The sequence below is a fragment of the Euprymna scolopes genome, chromosome 17 (assembly GCF_053919585.1).
Source record: "Euprymna scolopes isolate OS-2025 chromosome 17, ASM5391958v1, whole genome shotgun sequence".
Classification (NCBI taxonomy): domain Eukaryota; kingdom Metazoa; phylum Mollusca; class Cephalopoda; order Sepiida; family Sepiolidae; genus Euprymna; species Euprymna scolopes.
In genome coordinates, this window is record NC_136498.1 from 68,350,397 (window position 1) to 68,367,540 (window position 17,144).

The following is a 17,144-nucleotide window of genomic DNA, read 5'->3' on the forward strand; positions in this document are numbered from 1 at the left end:
ACCAAACTAATTAGTTTTGTTTCACTTTTTAAAATCAGATTCTCAATTTTCTAATTTCCAATAAACTTTGATCAGTCATAATTCAGTGGCTAATTCAGCTACAAAAATAAATTTTCTGCTTTTGTTTGTTTTGCAAAGATCTATTTGCTTACATTAAAAGTTTTTAGAGATAATTAAAAAAAAATATTGGTTTGGGATACCTAGTAATATCATTATGAAATGTACAGTATCATTTTGGTTAAATATAAAAGCTAGAAAGTATTTATTTTAGTTAAGAAAAGTACCTATATGATAATATAATCACGTTTCCAAATTTTTTGAGATGAAGATTGATAATTTGTTGGATTCTCAAGGATTTTAGTGCTAAGTAATAATTAGTTCTAAATGACACTCTTCTAGAGGTTTAAGGTTTAATCCTCAGTGGGGGCAATACTAAGAATATAATTATGAAGCCTTCTGACAACATAGCAGCAAGCTACTCCTGTGAATTAAATAAAGGATTCTGTTTGAAATTTCATTCAGATTTCTGAATTTGATAAGATACACTTGAAGAAGGTCAGAGGTTGAATCAATCAAAACATTGTGTGAATAACATCCAAGATGTGAACAGTAATCTGAATAATCCAATTAATACGAACTCTGCTTTGTTGTTATCTGCAATGCATGTGTTTCATCCATTTTTAATTGATGTCATATGGTACAGACCAATGCTATTGTAGAATTCCACCAAGAATTCATAGTTCAGTTCTTTATTAAGTTGGGGCGGAGGAGGCCAATGAAAGTAAAAGTAATTTGATTTTTAACCAAAAAATGAATCTTACCTCTCGTCGAAAAAAACACACCAACAATCAGAATTATTCAATCTTTATGAACATTTCAGTATTTATCTGTCTGTGGTGTGCGTGTTCAACTAAAAGTCAGAAACTCTACAAGACACACCAGCAAAGATTATATTATTTTTTGTTTTTCAGAATTGTCTTGGACAGAATATGGAAACATTTTTTTTTAATTCATTCTTTTGGGCATCGCTAGGAACAAAAATTAGTCATTAAGAGAGATTTTTTTTTTTCTTCAATTTCTTTTTTTAGTGTGAAACTAAAATACACGTTTTTGGCTTTCAAGCTATGATCAAAGTGTAATGCCTGTTTTGTCTTTAATTGGAGAAGGAAGAAATCTTTCTTGGCAGAGAGGAATATAAAGAGATCGAGTGGTGTCATTAGGGCTAGACAGAGAGGTTTTATAAAAGAAAGATGTTGCACCTGCTTTTTGATTCTTCTATTTTGTTGTGCATGTGCTTGAGCAATGTGGAGTAGTCATGCTAGTCTGACAAATAAATGAATATTAAAATATAAAGTATTTATTTTATTAAAAGAAAACTAAACTTAGACTTAAAGATTGTTTTAGGTTACTTAAATTACTTTACTCTCCCCCTATTTCAATTCAAGGATAAAATATGTACAGCTTAATCAGTTTAATATGTACAGGATGAAACTTGTGCAGTTTAATCAAGACTTTAAAAAATGAAAATATTGAAAAACAATTTTATTGTACGTACCCATTATGGAATGAAGTTTTCCGAAAAATAATTTTACTTAATTTGATTAAGTAATTTTTTTTTACAGAGGATGATCAAATTTTAATGAAATCGATTGTACTCCGCCATCTTGTTTATTTCGCACACGTTTAAAGTTCTCAAGACAACTTTTTATTTTTAAATTTTCTACCAAAAGTTGCCCACTAATTTTAAGGTAATATTTTGTTATACTTGAATATATTTCATATGTATCTTCAATTCTTGTGTAGAATTCCCTGTATATTAAAAAAAATCATTTCTTGTCTATCCCTGTATATTAAAAAAAATCAAAACTAAAGAAAAATCTGTATGATGTACTTACCCATGACAAAACGAAAATATTATATTCCAATTATTATGAGCCGCACATTCTGTTAGGTGTGGATTGCGAACTCACATGACTTATTTTTTCGCCATTCCTTCCAATCCAGGGCAAGTTGGTTGATGGATACCAACAGTTGAGAGATGTCCAATCAAAAACATTTTTTCTCCACCTTCTTCTTGGTTTTCCTCTACTTCTTCTGCCTTCTAACATACCCTCAAAGCAAAAAATAAAAGAACGGAAAATGGCATAAATAACCCTGTTTCAATATTAAAACTTTGAAAATCAAAATAAAAAATATATTTGATGTCTTGGCTCGAACGTGCAATCTTAAGATAACTACACTGCCACTATAATGACTGATCTATGATCGCATGAGACTAAACTAATTCAAGAAACGTTTTTTGCGCATACATGTTTGGTTAAATTGTCATGAAGGAATAATTTTTGTTACCCCTTCCTGTAGAAAAGTGCCCAGTTGAGGGTGAAGGAATTAATGTTTTAGCCAATTTTTCGATATATATGTCGTCTGAAGGGTCGTGCTTCAAAACAATACTGATCTTGTGAAAATCCGTTGCCTCTGTCAAAAGTTTTAGGCAGACATACAAACATACATACATACATACAAACAGATAGGTCAGGTGAGATTTATATAATAGAAGTTAAATTTTATGAGTAACCAAAAAATGGCTGTCTTGTCCGCCATTTTGAAAACAATCTAAAAATCAAAACAAAGAGATAGTTCAATAATAATTCGAAATTGCAGGACTTTTGTTGTAATACCTACAAATTCTTTATATGTATTATTTGGATTGATCGGACTAGTGTTTTCATCTCGAATGTCATTTTAATGAAAATGACATTCAAGATGAGAACAGTAGTCTAATAAATTCAAATAATACGAATAACCAATCCTCATCTCCAAAATTCAGAAATGGAATTCCTAATAATCACTTAAAAATGATTTTCTTTATAAAAGTAAAACTACTTAATCAATTTACATAATTTTTGGAATATGCTATTTTCGATTTGTCATGGATACGTACATCATACAGATAAAAAATTTTGTTTTTTAAATTCTGAACAAGAACCATATCTTCTCTTAAATAACTTTTCTTTTTATTTTGTTACCAGCTACTATTGGATTGCTGACATGGCCTGGACATACGATGACCTGTTTTTAGCCTGTATTCTTCGTTCTGGTTCTGTCTGTATAATGCCACGTCTTGGTGCACCAATTCTTTTGCAGACAAGTGGACATTCTACAGAAATGGGGCCTTCATATTTTCTTCCTCTTCATCCCGTCATTATCATAAGGTGAAGTTTTGGTTTCCTTACATTTGAAATTTCATACATTTATTATATATTTTTTTTCCTTAGTCTATTCCTTAAAAGACACGGATTTTCTCCATCCACCTCCCACTTTGGCTTCCCTAGATATATGCTCACCTCCTACTCGCAGACAACATCTTCACCATTTTGTCTCTTCTATCCTACCACCTATGTATGTCTGCATAAATATTTTGTATTTGCTTGCACCATGACTTTTCTCCTGAGGATGTTTTAATAAATATAAGATAAAATATCAATCTCTCAGTGCATGTTTTTTTTGTTGATTATTATTTGTTCCAATTAAATATCTTTGTTTGATTCACATTTTCCTTTTTAAATTGTGCATAATTATATATATATATATATATATATATATATATATATATATATATATATATATACAAGCAGACCACCTGGTGTTGCTCGGTTATAAAATATGCATAAATATAATACAGGATGGAATGATTAGTGTCGCCCTAAAAAACAACACTACAGCTTTATTTTGAAACTTTTATTGAAAAAAAATCAATTCAGGTAACTTGATCGTGTAGTAGAGCTGACATCTATTCAATGTAGTTGCCTCCAGCCTCAATCACCGCCTTGATATGGTTTGGATCTGGAAGCATGCCATTTCTACAAGCCGACTTCGAAGATGTGAGGTGGCATGATGTGGCCCTCACTTGAAACCATACCAAAGACAATAACTGTGGTTGGAAACTGTTTTCATCAACCTGGATACGTCCCTGTTATTTGTGGCAATCCAGCGATGCATTTTGAGGGTGCTAGCAATGGTCCTGTTGTCATAACTTGGATCGGTAGAGAGTATGAGTTATACAGCGGCGCATTTCCGATCTTGCTTGTTGAACATTGTGTCACTTTTAGACATAATAGAAAGCTCCTATCACTCTTGGAATTTGTACACAACTGGCCAACTAGTAGATGGTCTGCAACAAAAAAGAAAACAGTTTTTTATTAAACAGAAATAGAATCGTCGTCTTTTCTAAGGCGACAATTTTAACTTTCCACCCTGTATTTTAATTAATGCACATTTCCTATTTATTGGTATAGAGCCAATTCTTTATTGATTATTATCCAATATATAGTGATGATTTTAAAAGTTATAAAAAAATATATGAGTTGGGTACCATTCACTAGAATCAAAATCAGACCTCAGTTGCTTTTTATCTCTCCAGCATCATTACCATCTGGGCTAAGAATAGATGAGTATAAAAGATTAAAAATTAAGTTACTTTGAGCTATGAATATTGAATTTTGAGCATGCACAAAAGAAACAGCAAGCATGATGTTTTATTCAACTTACCCTACCAAGGTCGACTGCCTAGTTTTCAATTTTGACCCTTTAGCAGCAATTTTTGCTGGCTAAAAACAAAGTGTGCTACAAGTCCAATTACCCTATATATCAAATTTTAACTCTGTAGACCAAATATGTAGAGAGAAGTTTGGTAGAGACTTTTTGCACACACACAAACAAGGTCACTTTTATATGTATATATATATATGTATATAAATATTTTTGTGTGCTAGAACATTTTTGTCTTAAATTCTATGCAATTATACAGAATGTAGAAACTATACATAAATGGAATTCAGAAAAATAGTAAAATAGAACCAATCATCTAATCAGAAACTTTAATGGTTTTGATGTTTATGCAGAATAGTGGATTTTGAAACAATCACATTTCAGGTGAAAACATAACATACATGTCATGTCGAAATTAGTATAGATTCCATAAATTATGAAAAATGATCCAGTAGAAAAGTAATGCAGGTAAAAATAAAATTTTTTGGGTTTATCGATTTATACAGGTTTATGCTTTAGTGTGGAAAAGTTCTTAAAATCCCAGGGGAGGTAACTGCAATCGAACATTTTGGCAAAATAATTGTAAATCTGCCATTTCAAAACACAAACTGTGGGATCATTATCGTGGATGATTTTTTGTAAAAACTAGATCTAGCACATATATTGGATTATTTTTTGTAAGTTTTTGAATTGATACTAATTTTGACATGACAGCTACCATATATTTCGGCGTATAAGGCGATCGTCAGATAAGACGAGGTACAAAATTGGAGCAAATTTTCATAAATTTATCATATATTGGTTGTATAAGATAACTGCTAAATCACAAAACCATGTTTGTTTAGCCCAGGCTAGAGATTGGAACACCTGGTATCTTATGAAATATTGGTTTTTAAAGATGATTTTTTAACTTTACGGGTCGTCTTATATGCCAAAATATATGGTAAGTATGTAATAATGTTTTCACCTGAAATGCAGTTGTTTCAAAATCCATTATTCTGCACAAGGACCATGGTTTCTTCTGAATTTGTACCTTTCCAATTGTATTTTATACAGAGTGGAATGATTAAGTTGTCGCCCTAAAGAAAGCAATACTACAGTTTCATTTTAAAACTTTTATTGTAAAAATCAATTAAGGTAACTTGTTGTAGTGCTGACATCTATTTAATTTAGCTGCCTTCAACCTTGATCACTGCTTCGATATGGGTCCAGAACTGGAAACATGCCTTTTCCACAAGCGCCAGCAGGAGCTCGGCGAATCGCGACAATCAGGCTGGCTTTGATGTTGTGGGAGGTCATGTTGGTGATGTTTTCAACGTATGACCAAACAAAGTAGTCCATCGGGTTCAGATAGGGGAGAAGAGGGGGGGAGGCGGAGAGAGTGAGAGAAGGCTACAAAGTCATAGCACTGCTTCTAAAGCCAAGCCTGGGTTTCTTTGAACTTGTGGACTGGTACTGAGTTCTGTTGCCACACCCAGCGTCTGCCAGCAGCCACCTGATTGCACCAGGAGATCACCACACATACACTTTGGTGTTGACTTTTAAACCGACTTAAGCCGGCATGATGTGCCCCTCACTTGAAACCACACCAAAGGTCATAACCGTGGCCGGAAACGATGCATTTTGAGGGTGCTGGCAATGGTCCTGTTGTCATAACTTGGATCGGTAGAGAGCATGTTGTACAATGGTTCATCTCCAATCTCGGTTGTTGAACATTATGTCACTTTCAGACATGATAGAAGGCTCCTATCGCTCTTGGGATTTGTACGCAACTGGCCAACTAGTAGATGGTTTGCAACAAAAAAGAAAACCGGTTTTCATCAAATGGAAATGGAATCATGTTGTTTTTTTTTTTTCTATCAATTTTATCATTCCATCATGTACTTAGCTTTTATTGTTAACTATGTAAACATGACTTTTCCTCTTTTACAAACAATGGTAACATTGATGTATTGATGGTTTTTAACTTTCTATTTTCATATAGTGGAATCACAGAACCACCGACAGACCAAGCAGAGTCAAATCAGCCCAAATCGCCAAATGCACAGAAATTCTCTGTCAGTACGCACCCACATCTTCCAATCATCATTTACAGTGATGGTTTCCTTGTCACGGTTCTGAAGATCTCCCATGAAGTAAACTTTTTTAGTTTAGTCTGTGATGTTGTGCTCAAATCCAGCAGACAATTGTCCCACATAAACAGAGAATACAGTCTGGATCTTTCACAAACTACAGTGTCTCAATGCCTACAAAATCCTGAATATCGAACCAATAAAGATTCACGCCATACTTCTCAGCATTCGTTCAAGTTTGAAGAACCTGGAACTTCTCTTTGTTCTTCTAAAGATAGTGAACTTAGTACGGTTGAAAATGATGCAATACCAAATAACATCAAAGATGGAAAGATTATCTTTGGTGTCACGCATCCTGAGAGAATTCAACCTGTGTGTGGTGATGATAGACAAAGATCCAATCCAGAAGTACTCAAGAGCGCTTATTCAAATTTGCTGATGGCATGGAAGTTGCAAGTCACCTCTGGTTGTGTATGGAGCTCGTCCCAAGAAAAGGCTATCAAACAGACGTTGCAGAACATGATTAAGTTGTTTACCATTCTTTTAGATGTTCCAGAAATGTCTGAACATTTTGACAGTCCACGACATTCAGGAAATTCTGGCCTTTTCTGCTTGATCCGGATCTTTAGGGAATTTCTCAGTCTTCTTCATTTTGATTTCCTTTTCCAGAGGTTTGTTAACGTCATTGCAACTTTTGTTCACAAAACCATCAAGTTGATACTTAGTAATAAGAAGTTGTCAGAATCTGATCCTCCATTGAAAACTCTGCTTGGTTGTGAAGCTCTTCTTCAATTCAGTAGTCAAAGCATCAAGAAGGTTTATACGTGGTCACCGAAATACCTTCCATCAGTAGCTGATATCAGCGGAGAGACAGAATCAGAAGATAACAGCTGGTATGAACCAATGAAGAAGAATGAAAAAAAACCTGACATCACAATTGGAAACTCTCCAAAAGATAATTTTTCCTCGCAGAAACTCTTCTGTCTTCACGAGTATGTATTTTTATTTTTTAAAAAAAGTGACTGCTTATCCAGTTTTATTTCAATATTAAAAACTGCTCGTAAAAACAAAATAGTACAAAACGTTTATTATCTACTTACGTATTACATTTCAAAAAGACAGTATGTAAATTCATCAAATATTTTGTTTTAAACAGGAAAAAAAAAACACATTTTAACAACAAAATATTTAGTCTGCCATTTTCTGCTTACACTAAGGTCAACGGCCAAGGGACATAATAATAGTGACTAGAAATCATTTATTAATCAGATTTTATTTTATAAAACAGAAATACTGAATGAATTTGCATAAATTTAAGTGTAAAGCCTTTTCTTTTGTAAACTTAATAGGTGCATACATGATAAAGTTTTTGTGCAATTATAATTTTTTAATATTGAATTAAAAAATGGATGAGCACCAAAATATTTTATTCTGGATTAATCAGGCTAGGCTTTAACAGTAGCCAGGAGACCTAAAACAAAAAGAAGGTTATTGGAAATTACGATAATTTGAGACTACGTACTATTTAGATTATTCAGGTTACTGTTTTGAATATTATTCTCAATGTTTCGGCTAATAAACCTTTTACCATCTTCAGGTGTGTCTTGTTTAACTTGAAAATCTCTATGGAATTTTAAACACTATCTTGTCGAACTCTGCTATCTTTTATATCATTTGGATTCTTTGGACTACTGTTCTCAACTTGAGTGCTTTTCTCACAATGTTTCAGCCGTGACACTCTTCTATTTAAGACTTCTACTTGATCATGACTGATGGAACGAGAGCATGCTACCCCCATGGATTGAATAAAGGGTTCGGTTTGAATTCTGTGTAGATTCCCAAATTTGACAAGATACACCTGAAGAAAGTCCGAAGTTAGATCGACCGAAATGTAGGAATAACATTGAAGATGAGAACAGTAGTCTAAATAATCCAAATAATCAATCCTCATCTGTGATCTTGGGAATCTGTATAGAATTTTGAAATGTACTTTTTATTTAATACGTGGTGGTAGATTGTTCATGTTCTATCAGCCATGGAGCAATAAGTAGTAATGCTACAAATATAAAGTAAAAAATGTTTAAGCCTCCTACAATTGTCTCTGTGGCGTAACAGATAAAGTGCTAAGTAATAATTAGTTCTAAGTGACAGTATTCTGGGGTTAAGGGTTCAATCCACAGTATGGGTGATACTAAGAATATAAATAAAAATTAAGACATCTATTTAGTCATGGCCGATGGAATGAGAACAATCTATCTCTGTGGATTAGATAAAGAGATCTCCCATACAGATTCCCCAAGTTCAATATAAAGATTTTTGTGTTATACAAGACTTATCTTAAGAAAATCAGCAGTTACAGCAGCTGAAATATTGTGAGAATAACATCCAAAATGAGAATCGTAGTATGAATAATCCGAGTATACAACCTATCAATACTCATCTAAAAAAAAAATCCAAATCACAAAATGATATTACGGAGATGCTCCTATTTACTTGCCTCCCCACGAGGGCAGAGTAAGACACAAGGTCGGTTTTTAATGTGGGGAATATCCAGCTCCCTAAAAATGGGCACTCTGGATAGGAACAAAAATAAAAATTGTCTCAGTCATGAAGGATTTGTTGACCACTGACCGATAACAGAAACGGTGAAGTGTAGCATCAGAACAGATACTACACTGTGATCGGTGCTAATGCAGAGAGTGATCCGCGCTATTTTTTAAATCGTATTTCCACGTTTAATTAAAGTTTTAGGATATTTTTTATTCAATTGTAAGGTTAAAGTACAGAATAGGTACAAAACACCCTCCCCTCCCCATGTTAAGAATGGCTTTTTAAATAATAACGTTATTATTTCAGAATGGATCACTCTCTGCATGAGTACCCTATGATCTTTTGTTTGTTTGATATCCTTTTTGGTATATCATCTTAATATCTGCTGCATGTGACGACTTTGATATAATTTCAATTGTTGTTTTAGCAAGGCGAGATGATTTGAATCCTTGGGCAAAACAATTTACTGGTCTCTTAACCTATTCCAACCTATTATCCATTTAATGTAAAAGAAATAATATCACATCAATGTAGAATAGACAATATACATATTAATAATTTTTTTAACATCTTACATGTTAAAACTATACAAATTGGTGGAGGGTTGAATTTTGTTGCATTTGATAAGGGTTGTTTGTTGTATATTTGTTATTGGTTTTTGGATTTCTCTGCTGTTAATCATACTGCAAGATTACCGTAGCACCTAATAACCTTATGCACTGGCAAATTATATCTAGACTTAAATTCAAAAGCATATTACTGCTAAGTAATACACAATGCCTGTAATTAAACTTAAACGTACACCTTTCAATTTGATGCAAAATATTCTGTTCTATTTAAATATTTTAATGACGTCAAATTATGAGAGATCCTAATAAAATGTCTTATTATTTGTGCTCCTTTGACATACATACTCTTGACTAATGTGACAAGCAGTAAAATCCTATTCCTTCATTGTTGAGGTCCCTAGATACCAGAAAACCTTTTTCTTTAATAGTTTCTTCTCCCAGACTACTAGATTTTGGAATTCCCTCCCTGTTTCCTGCGTCCTTGACTGTACTAACTTGCAGAAGTTTTAATGTAATGCAAACAGACATTTTGAGGCTCAACTTCTCATAGTCTGCTGTTAGATATGATCCCAAATAGTAGCTCCTCAAGTGATAGCATGCTTTGTCTGGGGTGAAGTATAATAATGAAGAAAAAATAAAACCAACGGATTACCTTCTAATAAGGAACATGTGACAACACATTTTTGCAAGACTGATAAATGTGCAATTTAATTTTTGTAGTGCAGTTCAAATGTATTTTTGGTCCGCAGACAAAAGGAAGGTGGACCTGTAAATTCACTCTTGTCCGTTCATCTGTCTGCACTTTTCTCAATAACTACGCCTTGGAATTTTTTGAAATTTTGCACAAACATGATATGAGTAAAAAAAAGTAACAGAACGGATTTTCCGGGAAAACTCTGGTTGCCCCCCTAGAGCGTTTAACCTACCCTAATTAAAAGTAAAAGAAGTGACGCATGTATGGTCCCCCATGAGTGCACAGAAAAATGACCAAATTCAGCATTTGTCCCCACCCCCATTTAGCACCAAAAGTCTAAAAAAGAATTAAAATGGCTAAAATTGACACTTTTGTGCTTATTAAAAAAAATTGATGCCTTTATTTTTATAAAACTTTCTGAAAAATTGTAACTAACTATATAATTTTGTTTGTTTATACTTTGCGATAACTCTTGGGTGTGCCCCAGGGGCTCTTGTAGGGCTAATAAAAACACTCCATTTTTGGGACTATTTTATGTCCAAAATTTTCTGTGTATATCTATTTAGCAGTTTAGCATGGCGTTGAACTCAAATTTAAATATGTTAAGGCCTTGAGGACTTTTGGAGATAAATGGGGGGGGCAATGATGGACTTCTTTCCTTTTATGCATGGTGAAGAACTTAAATTTACATATGTTAAGGCCTAAAACTGCACCGTTTGTTCATTTTCACCAGGAATTGACGTGCCCTAAGGACTTTTGGGGCTAAATGGGGGTGGGGACAAATGCTGAATTTGGTCATTTTTTTTAATGCCTCGTTCACTGTGCACTCATGGGGGACCATACATGCGTCACTTCTTTTACTTTTAATTATGGTTGGTTAAACGCTCTTTAGACTTATTGGATAATTATCTTGTGATGATAAGACAACACAGGTGTATATTTACAAGAGTTTATTTACAGAAGTACAAAATAGTATGTTACATAAAACTGCATCTAATACTGTGGCTATAACTGCCACCATGACTGCTATTTCAGGAGGAGATGGACTCTTCTAGAGACTATTCATAGTTTCTGGAAGAAAATTGATCAAGTAGTTTTAATTTTAAATGTGATGTTATTATGGGTCCCGGGCGAAGTTAACCAACCTTGCTGGTAGATTTTCAGGAATAATTTATTTTCAATTAAGGGAAGTAGGTAAAAGTTTAATTCCTAGACCATAAGTTGAAAAACCAGCTGGTAAAAACAAAAAGAGGTTACATAGGTTAACTGGGGTGATTTTGACAAATTATTGAAAGATAGATTCTCATAGTGAATTTAATATTCCCTGATAAATGCGAAAGTTGATTTAGTAAAGAAAAGAAAAAAAAAAGAAAAAATATTTCAATTCTCTCTGTTTTTGAAAATAGAGAAAGAAAGAAGGAAAAGTTATTAAATTAGAATTTCTATATGCTAGGGTGAGGAGAGAACCAAAGGAAAGTCATCTGTGTGTGTGTGTGTGTGTATGCTAAAATTTTTGTCATCCGCATCTGACCGGGTCAAAACCGGTACCATCTGAAAGAATAGTGCCTTGGATGCATAATATGTGAAAATTATAAAAAAGATTCATTCTGTGATGGTAAACTGGACCACTTTTTGGAAGGGTGGTCCTTTTTTGCATTGCTGTTTTTGCAAGTCATGCACACGTATCAAACTAAAACTATGCTTCAAAAGCTTATTTTGCAACCTCATGATGTCATAAGCACACCTGGCCATGTGGGCAAATGTGTTTGCCCATAACTTTTTGCCTTCGTTCCCTCTTTCGTATTTTATATTCGAGCCTGCCCACCTCAGATCATTGTTTTTTTGCGGTTGCAGGGGCACTCCCTGCTATTTTGATTGAAAGAAAAGTTGTTTTGATTCATTTATTTTTTTGTTTTTGAGGGGGAGGGGGAGAGTTTATTTTCCAGTGCATGGGCAACAAAAAGTGCTCAATATGTGGAGAATAGCTTCTTCTCTGCCAAAATATCTGGTGGGGAGATTGTCGCATACTTCTTTTTTTGGGCGATTACATTTATGTGTTTTTATCCGTTCTTTTATTTTTTAAATTGTTGTGGGGGTATCGATGAAAGTGCTCAATATCCTTAGGTGTGTCAAAAACCGAACAATATCCTTTAGGTGTGTCAAAAACCGAACTTCATGTTGAGTCGGGCAGCGCTGGGTATCCATGTTAATTGTCAATAAAAGGAAGAGTTTTCAGACAAACAGTCTCATTCGCAGCTCCTGAGGAATCCACATTAATTCAGATTACAATTTGCCTGGACTAGAATCGCCAACTAAACTTCTCTCCGAGGAACTTAGTAGAAACGTTAAATTGAAAACAAAAGCTCTAGCCGATCCTGAACACATTTCATAAATCAGAAAAAAAGTATAACTATCCATTTTCTTTGTTTGTGTATGTATATATATATATATATATATATATATATATATATATATATATATATATTGGAATATTTTAGCTAAATATTTTTGATAAGAAAACTGTTACCAATGACCTTTTAATTACTTTCTTTTTGCCTTTTTTGTGTTTTGAAAGTGATTCAGATTTTTAAAGATATCACCAAACCAGACTTTTCTAGCACCTTGGAGCTAAAACTGATTATATACGTGTAGTATCAGCACCCAGTGAATGCGTGAATACATTTGAGGGGTTTGAAACTAGACAATGTTATATTTGTGATCTCATGCTTGGGGATCGCATTTACCTTGTAATCAACTGCAACTGTGGACACCAGTCCATGGGAGAGAGTAGGGTTACGTAACTAAGAAAATAAAATTTTATGAGTATCTGAGTTGTGACTATCTTACCTGCTATTTTAAAAAAAAATCTGAAAAAAAACGGAAGATAACTCAACAATAATTCATGCTTACGAATCCCCATAAATCTCTTAAAAATGATTTTCTTTATAAAAATAAAATATTTGATCAATTTGCATGAGTTTTTGAATATATTCTTTTTTTGTCATGAGTACATTCATCATACAGATTTTTCTTTCTTTTTTTTTTGATATCGGGGAATTCTAACCGAGAACCCCCCTTTTTTTTTTGATTATAGGGGAATTCTAAACGAGAACCCTTTTTTTAATATGCTGAGACTTTCAATATATAATATATCTCCTTTGGAGCTGAACATTTCCTTCCCATAATTTTATTGGTATTAATCTCGTAGAAGGGAGGAGGAACTTCTCGTTTGTTTATTCGAACACGTCACCAAGCACAAAATATCACCCAGACTAGACTTATACCTTGCCGAACATTTTCCATCTCAACAAGAGGCCCCATCCCCCACTGGGGTTAATGAGAAAAGGAAAAACAAAATAATAATAAATGATTCTTTGTTTAAAAATTTTATCATTTTTTGGTTTCAGTTTCTTATTCATACATATTTTTCTCTTTTTAAAAGGCTTCTACCAACTTGGTCTTTGCTGATGAAACATGCCAAGATGAAAGCGGTAGAAATTCGCAACATCACCAGTGGAGAAAATAAGGGTCTTCATGGTGGCAGTGATGAAAATGAACACATGCAGATACTGATGCAATTGTTCCAAAGACTTAATACTCGTCTCTTTTCTAGGAGTTCCAGTATGCAAGACATCAAGAAAAAGCCCAGACGTATCAGCAAAGGTATGTTTGAGATGATTTCTAAGTGTTGGGATATTATCGATCGAAGTAGCTGTACTTAGCCAGTGTTGACCGAGATACAGTGAAGTGATTTTAGTTTTTAAATTTTATTGGTTTACATATTTTTTAAACTTATACGGGAAAAGAAATAAGATTTTAGTTACAGGGGGGATAACTCATTTTATATTTTTCGTTAAATATGATTTTTTTTTTTTTACATGGGAGTCACCACTTATCAAGGCCCGAAGGCCACTCAGGGATAAGGGTTATTGCGTGTACAGTAATCAGTGAGATAATATTGTAGTAATCATTAGTATTGGGGGTTTTGATAGAGTGTCTTACTTAAGGGGGCAGTTTGTCAAGGGTTTGTTTATGTTGGACTTGAACACGTCCAAGTTGTTGTCAGGTGGGAAACAGGCAAGCGGCAGAGAGTTCCACTGGCGTGCAGTTCTAAGAAAGTAGCTTTGCTCATGGAATCTACGTGTGAATTTAGGCACAAAAAAAAAAAACTGTAGGAAATTATGTTATTATATTATCAATAACATGGTACAACAATAACAAATGAAAATTGGATAGTCACAATCAAAGTTTGATGTGGCATTTAGCTATTTAAGTCCAACTTTTAAAATCTCATAAAATAACTTTATATGTTAAATATATAATTTACATTAAATACATCTAGGTAGGTGACTGTTCTGATACTACACTTCACCTTTTGACCTCGATCAGTGGAGGAGAAATCCCTTTAGATTGAAGCAATTTTTATTTTTGTTCCTATTAAGAGTGACTCTTTTTGGGGAACTGGATTTTTCCCACATTAAAAACCGACCTTGTGCCTAACTCTGCCCTCATGGGGAGGCAAGTAAATAGGAACATCTAGGTAGTATTCATTCTAGAATACCTCTTAGCTAGTGGATAAAGGTGTTAGCTATGTGAAGTTGACGAGAGAACACAGGAAAAAAAACATTAAGATAACAATCCAAAACTTGTAAATAGCAACAATACCTTTTCATTTGGAACTTGAAAATGTGTTTCATTTGTAAGTTCTTGGGTACTTGTACAGTTTAATCAAGACATTAAAAAAATGAAAATATCGAAGAAAGGTTATATTGTACGTATCCATTATGGAATGAAGTTCTCAAAAAAGAATTTTCACTTAATTTCATCAAGTAGTTTTTAGTTTACAGCGAAAAAAACAATTTATTATAATACCGAGTAAAAGGTTCAATTTTTAGGAAGAAAAGCTAGTATTAAAGATGGGGAGGGAGTCTCGGCGCTTTACATTGAGTTATCTCCCCATGGCGTGTTAAAAATTTCCATAATGGCTGACTTCAACGTACTCTCATAAAAATGTGTTTTTCCACTGTAAAAAAAAACAAAAAAAACTAGTTGATCAGATTAAATGAAATTTTTTTTCTGAGATTTTCAGTCCAAAACGGATACATACAATATACCCTTTTTTCGATATTTTCATTTTTTAATGTCTTGATTAAACTGTACAAGTACCAGTTCTTGATAAAGTTCAGAAACATATCTGTAATTTGATTAGCTGTACTCTTTGTCCTTCTCTGCACCGTCTTCTCTCTTACAGACGTAATGTTGCTAGTCTCAGTCTTTTCTATAAATATGATTATAGCATGTGTTCTTCAGAATTGTCTGATTTGTTCCCTACTTTCTTTGTTCCAACTTGTTTGACCCCTCTAAGTTCCAGTACTCTATGCATTCTTCCAGTGTAGGCTTGATTGGTGTCCTCCCTACTACATCTTTCCATTCTCTTTGACCCTTCACAATCATTTTGTGCGGTGTTGTCTGAGGTTGGTATCCTCAATTGTTTGTTTTATCTATATTTCAGGAGATCGTTACAGTTTGGAATCTATGCACACTTTAGCTGAAGATGCGTGGAAAGAAGAATTGGTCAAAATAAAAGGTTTGTCTAAGAATTGTTCAAAATAATTCTTTTTTTTTATTTCTTAAAGTTGAAGGGATATGAACACTCACATCAAATAAAACCCGAATATCCTCATGATATTTGATTCTATAAATTTGATACATGCAATTGCAAATACTGTAACTAATTGCGATTACAGTGGTCTGCCAGCCTCGCAGTTTTGACCCAAGATTTATTTTGAGATCTAAATTGATAATAATAATTTCAATTAAAACAAATGCTATCTACTTAATTGTCATGTCAAAATTAGTAACATATCCAAAAATTATGAAAAATGATAAAATAGAAAATTAATTATTAATGAAAATAGTTTATGAAGGGGAGGTAATTGTAGTCTGTCTTACTGCAACAGCCCACTTGAGAGTATCTTCAATTTGATTAAAGAACTTTAAGCTATGAATTACTTCCCTTATTTAAGTTTTATTTTTAAAAATAATAATGGCGAACCAATAAATCGTGAAAGTATAATTTTTTATGTAATAATGCAGTAATTGTGACATGACAATTAAGTAGATATCATTGCTTTTAGTTAAAATTCAATTTTACAATTTTTTTAGTTTTTCCATTATTATTCTAAATAAGCACTTAATTTCCTTCTCAAATTGAAGTCATGTTTATGTGATTTGAATAATTACTTCACATCGACTGTATGATATGTTTCTGTTATTTTTGCATTTTAGAACCATTTGAAGTATTTTTTCCCATTAATGCTCAGTTTTTGGTCTTTAATTCATTACCAGTTAGGAAGATAACATAATCAAGAGGAAATAACTCTTTTTTCATTTTTTTTTTTCCTGTAAAGAAAGAGTTACCTTTACTGCTTTAATTCTGACATAACAGTTAGCACGTCTTTTTGCAAGAACGGCACAAGATGACATGCTGAGAGCGGCCAAGTTCAGAGAGCAATGGCAGACATCTATGACATGTCATGTGGAAATCTTTTTGGACTGAAATTAAATTATAAGAAATAGACTTTAAGGAAGCTATTTTTGCTTACAAATAAAACTCTTTTGTAAATACAAAATTATATTTTTGCCTTGTCGGTGGGGCATTAGAATACGCCGACTGCCCCCCTGCAGAGGGTAAAAGTCCCTCAATGGGGG

The 17,144-nt window shown here is 33.4% G+C and overlaps 1 protein-coding gene across 2 annotated transcripts in view; it reads left to right on the forward strand.

Annotated features, from left to right (window-relative positions):
• The window catches only part of LOC145296773 (uncharacterized), a 221,461-nt gene that overhangs the window by 30,478 nt on the left and 173,839 nt on the right, over positions 1-17,144 (forward strand). For both annotated transcript variants that reach the window (XM_080142828.1, XM_080142829.1), the window contains exons 8-11: positions 3,030-3,212; positions 6,533-7,612; positions 13,876-14,096; positions 15,946-16,020. In XM_080142828.1, coding sequence (XP_079998954.1) covers positions 3,030-3,212; positions 6,533-7,612; positions 13,876-14,096; positions 15,946-16,020 — 1,559 coding nt within the window. The remainder of the gene's footprint in view (positions 1-3,029; positions 3,213-6,532; positions 7,613-13,875; positions 14,097-15,945; positions 16,021-17,144) is intronic.